At 56.7% G+C, this 13,303-nt stretch overlaps 1 protein-coding gene across 1 annotated transcript; it reads left to right on the top strand.

The window, feature by feature from the left end:
- Positions 1 to 4,684: 4,684 nt before the first annotated feature.
- On the top strand, positions 4,685 to 11,929 carry LOC128917658 (adenylate cyclase type 10-like; the record flags this gene model as incomplete). Its single annotated transcript, XM_054221006.1, has 13 exons — positions 4,685 to 4,703; positions 5,638 to 5,775; positions 6,066 to 6,170; positions 7,056 to 7,087; positions 7,603 to 7,642; positions 7,967 to 8,172; positions 8,612 to 8,705; positions 9,012 to 9,100; positions 9,670 to 9,861; positions 9,975 to 10,096; positions 10,688 to 10,764; positions 10,855 to 11,044; positions 11,878 to 11,929. Coding segments are annotated over exons 1-13 (1,356 nt in total), but the record flags the coding sequence as incomplete, so codon positions are not given.
- Positions 11,930 to 13,303: the final 1,374 nt, after the last annotated feature.

The following is a 13,303-nucleotide window of genomic DNA, read 5'->3' as shown; positions in this document are numbered from 1 at the left end:
CGGCGTTGGCTGATCCCTGGAATCCTCAGGGCGGTCTCCTTCGGTACTTTCGACAACAGTGTCTTTGGGAGGGGGAGGAGGAAACGTAGTTTCTTCCTCTTTTCCACTTTCATAAACAGGCGTCTCAAGAGGGTCTGTAGCGGGAGTAGGCTGGCTCGGGGCAGTAACGGCATGACTCACTACATTCCCCTGTGTTATTCTGCAGCCCCGGGGTTGAGGGACGACAGCTTCTGGCGATCCCCCAAAAGAAAGGCTCGTGGGGGAAACATCCTTAACTCTGGGTGTTAATGCTGCAAAGGCAGAGGCGGCCGCAGCACGTTCTGCCTGCATTGTTTTCAAAGTCTCTGATACTAACCTCCACACGGTGGAGAGTTTCTGTGCCTCCTTGGATCCTTTACTTACTTCATCCCACAACACCGCTCCTATTTTAGCCCACGTATCTTGAGCAAAAGCGGCAGCAACAGTGGGGATAAGTCCTTTATCCCGCGCCCATGCTAAGAGCGCCTTCAAGGTAGGCGTATCATACTTCAGTCCTCTCGTAGAGAGTATATGTTGGAGGAGCTTAACTACCGCCTCTTCTTCTTTGGAGTGCATAGACCACATCTCCTCCCCGGCCGCTCGCTTGGCCAGAGTGAGATTCCCTAACTTGATGCGCTAGCGTCTTCCCGAGTGCCGGGGCAGCACTCACCTATCGACCGGCTTCTTCTGCCCCTTCCGTCCGTTGGTTGCTCATCGGGTATTCGCTGATCCCAACACCGATTTGAGGGTCCCTGTTCGGGCGCCACTTGTCGACGCAGAAGGCTCGGACAGTAACACCACGACCAATATGATCAGGTTAATGCCACTTTATTGCACAGATAGCTCAGTTATTATAGACATTCTGATTCCGCATCACGCGCCGACAATTTGCTGATTGGTTGCATGAGCTGTACATGCAGTAAGCAACGTATTATAATTGCCTTAAAACATCTGTCCACGCGAACAATCACCCCTCCTATATCCTGGGCGAAGTTCTGCATTTTGCACGCTGAGTTCAGCACACTTTCTCATATCTTGTTTGTCTCAGCATTTCTAACACCGCTACAATGTTTTCACATAACCTTCAAACTTACAAGGCCTACACAGTTGTTAACAATTCTTCGGTGCTTGGAGTGTTCACAGGATGACCCCTTTGTACTAAAAATCCTCCCACACGTTGGGACCTCCCCAGTTAGCCATGACTTCAGGTAGATCACGGAAAGTGGCTTGGCGAGCACGTCTGCCAGCTCTTTCAGCACTCTTGGATGTAACCCATCCGGTCCCATAGACTTGTGCGCATCCAAGCGGCGTAGCAGGTCGTAGATCACTTCCTCTTTCATTGCGATGGCCTCGTGCAGCTTCCCCTCCCTGTCTCCCAGCTCACGAGGCTGGGTGCCCAGGGAACAGTTAGTTCCACTGCTAAAGACTGAGGCAAAGTACGCATTGAGCACCTCAGCCTTTTCCTCAGCCTTTGTGACTATGTTTCCCTCTGCATCCAGTAAGGGAGGGAGATTTTCCCTAATCCTCCCTTCGTTGTTAATGAATTTATAGAAACATTTTTTGTTATCCTTAACAGCTGTAGCGAGGTTGAGCTCGAGCTGCGCTTTGGCTCTCCTAATTTTCTCCCTGCATAGCTTCGCTATATCCTTACAGTCTTCATGAGAGACCTGCCCCCTCTTCCAGAGGTCATAGACTCTCCTTTTGTTCTTGAGGTCCAGCCAAAGGTCCCTATTTAGCCAGGCCCGTCTCCTTCCCCGCCTACTTGTTTTTCGGCACACAGGGACAGCCTCCTCCTGTGCCTTTAAGACTTCTCTCTTGAAGTACGTCCGGCCTTCCTGGGCTCCTATATCCTTCAGGGCAGCCTCCCAAGGGACTTTGTCCAGCAGTCTTCTGAACAGGTCAAAATTTGCCCTCCGGAAGTCTAAGGTGGCAGTTTTACTAACCCCTCACCTTGTTTCCTCAAGAATGAGAAACTCAATCATCTCACGATCACTGTGCCCTAGACGGCCACCAACCTTTACTTCCCCTACAAGTTCTTCCCTCTTCACAAGAAGCAGGTCCAGGAGGGCACCTTCCCTGGTGGGCTCACTTACCAGCTGTGTGAGGAAGTTATCTTCCACACATTCCGGGAGCCTCCCGGATTGTTCCCTCTCAGCTGTGCTGTATTGCCAGCAGATATCCGGGAGGTCAAAGTCCCCCACAAGAACAACGGCAAGTGATCGCGAGATTTCCCCCAGCTGCTTATAGAAAGCTTCGTCCGCCTCACTGCTTTGGTTGGGAGGTCTATAGCAGACTCGCACAGCGATAGCAGCTTTATCGGCCCTTAACCTAATCCAAACGCTCTCCACCCCGTCATCACTATACTCGATTTCTGAGCTCTCGTAGCATTCTCTAATATACAGGGCCACTCCTCCACCTCTCCTTTCCTGTCTGTCCCTCCTGAAGAGCTTGTAGCCATCGATTGTGGCACTCCAGTCATGTGAGGCATCCCACCACGTTTCTGTGATAGCCACTGTGTCATAGTTTCCCTGGTGCATCATGGCTTCAAGCTCCCCCTGTTTGTTGCGCATACTGCGTGCATTGGTATAGATGCACTTCAGATGTGCTAATGACTCCAGCACCTTTTTGTGAGTGTGGGCCCCATTTCCCACCAGACCCCTTTCAGGTGCTTCCATGATTTCTAAGCGTCTATCCCTTCTCTCCAATGAAATGTCAGAGTGAGAGTCCTCGCTAGCCCACCATCCTTCAAGCCCTGGCATGCCTCCCTTGGATTTATTCCTGACAGGCCCAGTTGTCTCCCCTTCCCCCCTCATATCTAGTTTAAAGCCCTGTCAATGAGCCTTGCTAACTCCTGCCCCAAAATTCTTTTCCCCTTCTGGGACAGGTGCGTCCCACCTGCCACCAGCAGGCCAGGTGACTCATATAGCAGCCTGTGATCAAAAAACCCAAAGCCCTGCCAATAACACCAGTCCCGGAGCCGCGGGTTGACCTGTTGCCTCTTCCTGTTAATTTCCTCATTCATGATTGCCACTGAAGGGATAGAGGAGAATACAACTTGTGTTCCTGACCCCTTAAGCCGTCGCCCCAAGGCTCTAAAATCTCTTTTAATCGATTTTGGGCTCCTCCTACCCACTTTGTCACTACCCACCTGAAATACTAAGAGGGGGTAGTAGTCAGAGGAGTTTACTAGGGCCGGAAGTTTGCCTAACGCATCCCTGACCCGTGCCCCAGGGAGGCAGCAGACTTCCCTGTGAAGTGGGTCTGGACGGCATATTGGCCCCTCCGCCCCCCTCAATAGAGAGTCACCCACCACAATGACCCGTCTGCTTTTCCTTTTGGAGCCAGCTGTGATGCTGGGTCCATGGCGACTTGGTCTTTCTGACGTTCCTGGCCTGGGTGTATCATCCTCCTCTCCAACAGCCAGTTCCTCCTGCAGGACTCCATGCCTGTTCTGCAAAGGTAACTGGGAAGGTGGGAGGGGCCGGGAGGGCATTCTCCTGCTTCCCCGCGCAGGGACCGGTTTCCATTCCCCCTCGTCTCTGCGATCCCCTCCTATTGCCTGGTGACGAGAGGGGAGGGGGTCCTCTGACTTGTGTGGGGCCTCACCCTCTTCCCTTTCTCTCAGGGAGCGGGTCCACCAGTCACTCTCCCTCTCGCATTCTCTCATACTCCTCAACCTCTCCACTTCTTCCTTCAGCTCAGCCACCAGAATGAGCAGATCATTTACCTGTTCACATCTGACACAAGTGTTGTCTCTGCTGCCCTCCATGGCGAGTGCCAGGCTCCGGCACTCTTTGCAGCCAGAGGCCTGGCTGCCCATATGTTTGCGTGGGGCCTCTGTCTGGGTGCCCACAGTTTTTTTAACAGCAGCCTTCGACCGGGTAGCAACCACGGCTGGATCTCTAGACACAAGCGAGACCTTGTGACTCGACGGTCAGTTTGGGGGAGCACTGGTTGCTCGCTCTCTGCAGGGACTAGTCCTTGCTCTGGGCAAGGCATCTCGGTCGTATTTAAAGCACCCGTTGCATGTTTATTTTATTAATTGGTGCTTATTTGCATAAATTAACATGGCATTTGGGAGGGAACATGGAGGGTTTGATTAGTTGAAGGAAGGAAATGGAAAGAAAGGCATCTTGTCTCTCCCAACAGTATAAAAAAGGCTGATTTTTTTGTTTCCGAGCCACCAGATTTTGATAACTTTGTTTAATTTTTGCTGAATATTCATGTCCAGTGGAAAGAAAAATAATCTATATTTTGGTTCTGTTTTTCTCTTGAAAGGACCAATCCTCAGGTCTGGGCCTCGATAAACTCCTGTCCCCAAAGCAGAAGGCGTGTGGGAACGTTCTCCTTGGGCTTCTCAAGGCTTGTATTTTTCAAAATAAACCTCAAAGGAACGTTTTTATCTAGCCCTTAACGATTCCAAAGGGAAACCGGCTGCCTTCCAGAAACCAAGACGGGCCTCCCACTAAGGCTGGAGTCAGCGGCAGCCCTGCCAGCTGGGAGGACTGGGAGTTTTTCAGCAGAACACCTGGAGGCTGTTTCCTTTTCAACAAAGAAAAAGAAGTGGGATGTTGCAGCACTGAGTGATTTTTTAAATTCCATAGAAAGGGATGAGTTTTGAGCAGTTTGGCTCTGGAGGCGGGGTGGGAAAGCGAGTGCCGAGAGAATGTGGCCCATGTTCTCCGGCGCCAGGACGGCTCGCAGATGCTCCAGGCCGCTCTGGCCGGTGGCAAAGGCCTGCTGGGGCGAGACGGCGGTGGCCGGGATGGCCAGGTACTGCCGGCTCTGCCACCCCCACCATTCCCCCTCCGCCCACCTCGTCTCTCCCTGTCTCTCCGTCCCCCGGCCCACATGGCGGAGGAGCAGGCGAGGGGGGAAGTGCGGGTTATGCTGAGTTCCCCCCAAAAGAGGTGGGTCACAGCCCCAAAATGTCTGGAAGTTGGGCGGGGGTCGCAGTGTTTAAAAAACGTTCAAACCTGTAACTCTGGGTGTGAGGCACTGAAATAGAGAACAAGCTCTTCTTTTGATAGCTATTGAAAAATAATATTAATTTCTGTATCTAGAAGGAGACGAAAATAAAAAGCTCTCTCTCTAAGGATGAAATTATTTCATGGTATGAAATTATTTCGTGGTATGAAATAATGCTGTGGGCCAGCCTGGGTCAAGTGCCTCAAGTCCTCATTTCTACACCTGGGAAGGCTTAAAAGCACCGAGACCGCTAATCCCCCATAGGCTAGCTGGCTATGAAGTACATATTTTCCCAAATTCAGACAAGAGAGTTCTAGAAGTGCAGTTTTCCCCAGCATTACAAGAGAAGTTAGTGCTGTGTCGCTCACAGCAGGACACCGGGTAATGGCGGTGACAGACGGAAGATGTCACTGCGAGCCGATTGTGATGCGTGAGGTGAGTTGCCGGGCAAGCGATGACCTGCAGAGGAGGCCGCCGCCTGGTGACTGTGACCACCCCGGGAAGGCGGAGGGCTAGTCGCCCCGCACAGAGGCCCCGGGCCCAGTGTGCAGCTTGCACTGTGCAGTGAGGTCCTCGTCCTCCTCCCGGCTGGGCACGGCCGTCTTCTCCTGAGGTACCCCGTGTGCCGCAGGGCGCTGACGATGGCTTCTGCCTGGGAGAGGAATCGTCACTACGGGGACCTGCAGAAAGCAGTCGCTTTCCTCCCCTCGCTCCTTGCTGATAGCTCCCTCAGGAGCAACGACACCGCTCAGAGTGTCCACGGAGTGCTGCTCTTTGCGGATATCTCAGGTGGGGGGAGCAGGGAGGAGCAGCCACGGACATGAGCCATGTGGGGACACAGCAGGCCCTTTGGAGCCCCTCAGACAGAGTGGTCATCTTGTCACTGCTGAGGTCTTCTGTTGGGACGCCCACAGAGAGCGGGATGGGTGACCTTGGGCGGTCCATCATGGCTGCCACCAGTGCGGAGCTGGCACGGGAAGGTGTCCCCTACAGGCTCTCGGGCCGGGCATCGTGGAAACAGCTGCCAGGTCTTTTGGCCCACATGGGCATTTCCTGATTTCTGGATGTCCCTGTTCCAGGTTTCACTGCGTTGACCGAGAAATTCGTGCAGAGGAGCGGCGTGGACAGAGGCACTGATGAGCTGGCGCAAACGCTCAATGAGTACCTGTGCGACATTTTGGAGGGTAGGAGCCGTGCTGCAGGACTGTGTGGCATCGGGCCGTGATGGTGCAGGGTGGAGGCAGCCTGGTCCTGCCTCCTTGGAAGGGCTGGGGCTTTCTGTGAGGAACAGTGAGCGCAGCCAGGGTCTGCTGGCGGGTCAGCACCAGCACGGGTCCTTTCTGCTCCCCGCTGCGGCCGAGGAGGCACCCACTTTCTCAGCAGCCACCTCAGTGCCTCTGGCGTGAACAGCCGTCTCAGTGCTGCGTCAGGGCCCAGAGCAGGCTGAGGGCATCCAGCAAGTGCTCCAGGGTCTGGAGCGTCTGTGCTATGAGGAAAGTCTGAGAGAGCTGGGCCTGGTTTGCCTGGAGAAGAGAAGGCTTGCGGGGGGGACCTTAGAAACGTGCCTACAACCTGAAGAGAGGGTGCAAAGAGGACAGAGCCAGGTTCTCCCCAGTGGTGCCCAGAGTGGAACAGGAGGTTCCCTCTGTGCATCAGGAAACACTTTTCGACTGTGAGGGTGACTTAGCACTGGCAGAGGTTGCCCAGGGAGCTTGTGAAGTCTCCCTCCTTAGAGCTATTCTGAAACCATCAGCCACCGTCCTGGTCAGCTGGCTCTGTGCAGCCGGGCTTGAGCAGCGGGGTTGGACCAGATGGACCCCAGAGGTACCTTCCAGCCTTCACCTTTCTGAGGTCTGGTGGCATCTGGAGGCCCTGCCTCCCTGCCTGCTGTGCGGGTACAAGGGCTGTGACCACCATGAGCCTGGGAGAGAGGCCGGAGCGGTGCTTTCCTGAGCTGTGCCCCACAGTGCACCCTTGCCCCGGTGCTCCCCTCAGGCAGAGGGCCTTGCTCGGTGGCTTCTGGAAGAAGGTGTCCACATGACTCTGCCTTTTCTTCCCTCTGTCCACAGAGTTCCTGATTTTTGGAGGAGACATCTTGAAGTTTGCTGGTAGGTTCTTGGGACGACGATGACCTCGGGCACTGAGCTGTAGCATTTAACTCCTGTGGCGGCCGTTTGCTCTGCGCTCCTTCTCAAGAGGCTCTGTGCAGCGCCTTGAGCCAGCTCTTTGGCCACGCACGCACCCCTCCAGCAGTGCCCTCTCTCCAGTGCTGCAACTGCGGAGGAGCGCTCGGGACAGGGGGTGTCACCGCTGCCAGCCGTCTGCTGCTGTGGCTGGCCCGGGATAGGAGAGGTGTCCCGGTGCCCAGGACATGGTCCTCCAGGACGATGGCCTCCCACAAGCCCATCTTCCTCTGCACAGCAGCTGGTTTCTGCTGTCTCTGCAGAACCAGACCGTAGGTCGGGGAGAGTCAGGTCTCGGCAGAGCCTTTACTTTCCCTCCCTTTCCCCAGGAGATGCTGTGCTGGTGCTGTGGAGAACACCACCCCAGGAGGTGGCCAGGACCATCAGCCTGGTGCTGCACTGTAGCCAGCAGATCCAGAAGAAGTACGGAAGGCGTGACACAGATGTGGGGCAGAAGATCCAACTGAAGATAGGTACGGGCGCTGTGCCAGACGCAGCTGTGTGGCACTCTGCCATGCCACAGGGTGCTTCTGGTTTGCTGGGCTTCTGGGGCAGGCAGCTGGGGATGACGCCTGGCGCACTCAACACATTCTCAATGTCAACTCGGTTCGTCTATTTCTAGACGCCTGTTTTAGGGACTCGTGTCAGCGTCTCCCCCAGGAGGAGGGAGGATGCTCTACCCCTCCGTAATGCCCGTCTCCCCGCTGGGCTTCAGAGGAGCTTCTGAGCAGCCGAGATGCTGGGGGCTGTGGAGTTCCAAATGTTCCTGTGTCAGTTCTGCTTCTCCTTCTCCCCAGGGATCTCTGCAGGGACCATGAGCCTCCCGGTTTTCGGAGATGAGAGCTGGCAACACTTCTGCATTTTTGGCCCGTGCCTGGCTGAAGTTCGTGACGCCGAAGAGGTTGCGGGTGCAGGTGAAGTTGTCCTCTCAGCCACCTGCTGGGAGCTCTGTGAGCAGCACCGGCTGAGGACCAAGCATCTCGCAGGCACAAGAGCTGTGCAGGCAGGTGGATGGGACGGCCTCGAGAGCCATTCTGAGGGCCTGGGCCTGGCCATGAAGGAGGGAGGTGTCGGAAGGCTGAGGAGATGAATGTGGAGAGAGTTGTAGGTGGGAAAGCGGGCAGGCAGGGGAAGGTCTTGTCCTTCCATCTCAAGGGTAACCGTGGGCTGGGCTTTCTTGCTTTGAGGGGTCAGGAGGCGCTGGGAGGGTTTGAGCCCCAGCAGCAATGTCCTCTGTGGGCCATGGAGCTGTGGTTGCTTGGAGATGGGCATGCTTGGAGAATGGCTGTCCAGCTCCGGTGCTTCTGAGGAAGCACTGCTGTCCCATCCAGCCAGGTGGGCTACTTCTCCCCTTCTCTGGGCAGTGACGGTGGAGGGCAGGCTCTGTCCCCTGGGAGTCCTGGGGAGGCCAGTGGCAGTGCTTTCATTCTGTGTGTCTTCAGGTGATGGGCATGGATCCGATGCCTTGGTCCGAATGCCAAGACGCCTTACGCAAGCTCGTACAAGACCCAGTGAGACACCGCTCAAAAAGGGAAGGTGAGTGCCCACTTCCCCTTGCTCTGTGATTGTCCCGAAAGGTGGGGCTTTGCTGCTTCAGGGGCCAGAGAGGAACCACCTCCTCCCTCTTCCCTCTGTCCGTTAGCACTCAGGCTGTTGGGCCTCCCAGGGCGGTGGCTGCTGCCGCCTCCTCCTTCCAGGGGAGAGCTCTGCCCTCAGCATCTGGAGGTGGCAACATGAGCAAGCGCAGAAGACTCTTTCTCCCCCGGTTCCAGGGCCAGGCCCTGCTTTGCAACGGCTCGTAGTCCCGTCCACCCAGCGACCACCTGCCTTTTCTCTCCTCAGGTGCCATGAGGCCTGCTCTTCTCTTGCCCAGTGACCTGAACGCCAAGGATGTGCTTAGGAAGTACATACCAGTCGCTGCTCTCGGGAAGGTACGGCAAGGCCGCCGCTGCTGGGGGCTGCATTTTCGGAGGGCAGAAGAAGTGGTGCCTTGCAGAGATGGAGCTCTTATGGGAACAGACCAATCAAAGAAAATGCGCCCTGCGATGACAACGCAGGGAAACTGAGCCCGGGGGCACCGGTGCTGCACCATTGTCTGCGTTGTCCTCAGAGAGACATGGGTGGCAGGAGGAGGACTCCTGTCCCTCTGTCTTTTCCGTGGCTATGGTTCTGGGTGTGCCGCGGACACGATGGTGGGATAAAGGGGAGATTCCCCTGAAGTCCCTGGAGCATCCCTGAGGGTCTCCCCTCATGTCCGTACCGGTCCCCAGATGGCGTGTTAGCGGAGCAGCCTTCTCTCCTTTGTCATTTGTGTTATGACTCGGCGTCTGCCTGCCGCAGGCTGGGCGGCCTGCCCGCCCTTTTGCACTGAGAGGAGGATTTATCCCTTCCTCTGCTATTACCCGCTATCGCCAGCACGCCTGCTCTCCCTCGGTACTGGTGTGGGCAGTAAGAGCCCGGGAGAGCAGGCTGGTGAAGCCGTCGTGCTCTTGTCTTCCAGCTCGATGCAGGACTGCCCATGGATCTCCTCTCTGAGCTACGGCCAGTCACCTGCATCTTTGTCCAGCTGCAGCTTGCTGCAGGTACCAGCTCGGAGCATCTCAGCACCGTCCTCAAGGAGGCCAGCAGGGTGATGCTAGAAATCCTCTCTCCTCACAAGGGCCACATCAACAAAGTCCTCCTGTGTGATAAAGTGAGTGGGGGGGAACGGTGGCCTCCCCCAGCGCCAGAGGGTGGGCAGTGAGCGCGAGGGAGAGACTCCCTCTTAGGCGCTGTAGCAACATGTTCCACATCTGTCCTGGGCAGGGCTGCACGTTCCTCTGCGTGCTGGGACTCCCTGGAAACAAGCTGCCCTGCGAGAGCCTTCACGCCCTGCAGAGTGCTCTGGAGATCTTCAACTCGTGCTCCACCATGCTCAAGGAAACAGAGTGAGTGTGTGGCGGGGGTCGGCGGGGTGCATGCTGCCTGGGACGGCGCAAGGGGGCTTCCCAGAAAGAGATGTGCCTTCTAGCTTGCTCTCCCTTGTCCCTGGCAGGAAGGAGGCAGTGCCCTGAGAGGTGCAGGCAACCCCTGGGCTCAGCCCACGGCAGCCAGACGGAGTCCCTCCAAGCACACTCTGCTGGCCACCGTGCTGGAAAGAGCCCTCGTGAGGGCCAGAGGCTGCTGCGGCCAGAGGCAGGCCCTTCTGGGCCACTGCCCCATGAACGGGGATGGGGCCCAGCCACCTGATCCCAAGTGGCTGTCATCGCCAGGCGGTGACATGGCGGGCGCCTTCTTCCCTCTCTCTTTGCTCACAAGAGGGCTGTGGCCCTGCCCGTGCTCTGCCCCTGCCCCTTGTCCCTTGCAACCTGCAGATGTTGCACCCCTGAGCTCTCCACGTCCCCGAGACCCACGCTGGCAGGGCAGCACAGCCGGTGGCCCAGGCTGGCACCGAGGGGAGGTGTGGGAAGGGATGAAGCCAGGCGGGCAGGACTGCGCCTGGGGCGCTGCTCAAGCCCTGCTGTTTCTCTGTGTGCCAGGACAATGTCTGTGGCAGTTACCAGAGGGACGATGTTCTGCGGAGTCACTGGCCACCCGCTGAGACACGAATACACAGGTATTGGCCTGGAAGGGTGCCGCGGGGCTGGCGGCACGGGCCACACCGACGCATGCTCTCTCTCTCTAACGCGTGCTCTCCCTCTGGCAGTCCTTGGCCAGAAGGTGAACTTGGCTGCCCGGATGATGGTGCACTACCCTGGGCTGGTGTCCTGTGATGCAGTGACCTACGCCGCCTCCCGGCTGCCCGCTTCCTACTTCAAGGAGCTGCCTGAGAGAGAGATGAAAGGCCTCAGCCAGCCTGGCCCTGTCTATCAATACGTGGGGGTCACCGAGGAGAGGTGAGTGTCCTCTGAGACGGTCGGAAGCCCTGGCGTGGCAGGCTTTTTGCCCCTCTCCCCTGCTGTCTCCAGCTGCTGAGAGAGCAGGAGTGAAACCACAGGGATGGGGAAGGTTTGTCTGTCTTGGTAGACACAACCTGGCCTTGTGGGCTGGGTCTAAAGGGCTTTGGGCTGTGCTTTCCGGGCTGTGCTTGCTCCACCACGTGCCCTGGGAATGCTGACCCAAGGAGTTTTCTGTCCCAGCTGCTCCGAGCAGGAAGCTTTGGGCCAGTCTAGTCCCCATGGGGAAACGTGGACCATCGGGACACTCTTCCTCAGGTCTTCCTGCAGAAATCTCAGCTCTTCTGGGCCAGGATTTCACCTTCCCTTTAGAGGACGGTTTGAAGGTTACCACTGCCGTCTCTTTGAGACTGCGGGAAGACTTGAGCCAAAGGTGCCAGGTGCTTGGCGTCCCAAGCCCTTCAGGGACACAAGTCCCCCTTTCAAAGACGCTTGGTGTTCTTGGCCAAAATGGTAAAGCTGTCTCCCAGCCAACAGCACGCCCTGGCTTCTTTCACGTGTCTTCTCCTGTTTCTCTGGGTTTGGCCTCTGGGGATGGACTCTTGATATGTTCTTCTGTCCCACCGTGGCCGCTGGGCTTCTTTACGCTTGAAGCTGTCGTAGCGTGTCAGCTTGAACTTTGGCTGGGAAAGCGTGCAGGGGATAACAGCCTGCTCCAGAGAAAAGCCGGTACCCGAGGAGCACCTCCTTCCCTACCACGCCAGGCTGCTTCTCTAGGTCCCCTGGCTTCTCACCATCTCATTGACTTGTGTTGTCTTTTCCCCTGCTTCTAGCATCTTTGGCGTGGGTCTTACCAAGAAGAGGTCGGAGTACGTCCCCTTGCTGGGTAGGTGGAGAACGCCTTGCTCTTCTGAAGCCCAGGTTCTTCCCCTTGGTAACTTTTAGTGCCTTGCTGGGAAGGGAGAGGCTTTTACCAGGGATGGTGTTGCCTGCAGCAGCCCTAAGAAAGCGCCGCCTGTCTTGGTCTCTGCTTGCTTGATATCTTTGGGTGGAAAACGAGGTGGGGCGCCTGCTGCTCCCTGCTGTCTTCCAGAGCTGGTAGGAAGGTTGCTTTCAACTGTGGAGCTGCTCACAGCCTGGGGGCTAAACTGATCCCTGTCTTTGGGGTCAGGAAAGAGATTTCCTTCTGCCAAATCGATGGAGAGTTTTGACGGTGGGTTCTCCTCCTTCTACTCCTCAGAGCTGCTTTCTTGGCAGCATCTGGGCGAAGACACGGAAATGTCAGGAGGCAGGGGATGCCTGTATTCACTCGGGGTCTTGCCGAATGTTTTGGGCCCTGTTGTGGGTTAACCCCGCTTGGCAGCTCAGCCCCACAGAGCCACTCGCTCCCCACAGTGGGATGGGGAAGAGAATCGGAAGGGTTAAAGTGAGAGCACTGGTGCGCTGAGATACAGACAGCTTAATAGGGAAAGCAAAAGCTGCACACACGCCCAAAGCAAAATCAGGCATTCATCCACTGCTTCCCATGGGCGGGCAGGCGTCTTGCCATTTCGAGGAAAGCAAGGTTTCATCACGTGTGACGGTGACTTGGGAAGACAAATGCCATCACTCCGAATGTCCCCCCTTCCTCCTTTCCGCCGGATTTTCTTGCTGAGCACGGCGTTGTATGGTCTGGAATAGGCCTTTGGGCAGTTGGGGTCAGCTGTGGCGGCTGTGGCGGCTGTGCCGCCTCCCAGCTTCTTGTGCACCCCCAGACTGTTCGCCAGCGGGGCAGCGTGAGCAATGGAAAAGGCCTCGACGCTGCGCAGGCGCTCTTCAGCCATAACTAAAACCTGGTTGTGTTATCAACAGCGATGTTTGGTCACAAATACAAAACATAGACCTGTACAGGCTATTGCTGAATAAAATTAACTCTAGCCCGGACCAAACCAGAACGGGACTGGCGACGCTGCCTTAGCTACTGGGAGGTGCTGTGCAGCTCACGGCACAGCGAGGAGATGCTTTGAGTCTGTTTGGGACGCAGCTGCCTGAACTGGCTGCAGTCATCCCTTACAGTCTCGTGCTGGATCGCTGCGGGGAGTCGCATGGGGCCGGCAGAATCTCCGTGCCTGTGGGATAGGGGAGAGGGCGAGGGGGCTGCGCTGTGGGGCAGGCAAGCAGGTGGCCCCGTGACTGCTCTGAGGAAGGCAGAGGTGCCCAAGCGTGGACGAGGAGGTGGGAAGGAGGCCTGGGTGCCGGCAGGCTGGCCGATGTGGTAGC

Source organism: Rissa tridactyla, chromosome 14, assembly GCF_028500815.1.
Source record: "Rissa tridactyla isolate bRisTri1 chromosome 14, bRisTri1.patW.cur.20221130, whole genome shotgun sequence".
In the NCBI taxonomy this organism is placed as follows: domain Eukaryota; kingdom Metazoa; phylum Chordata; class Aves; order Charadriiformes; family Laridae; genus Rissa; species Rissa tridactyla.
The sequence above is the reverse complement of the archived record's forward strand: the minus strand, read 5'-3'. Positions and strand labels throughout refer to the sequence as shown.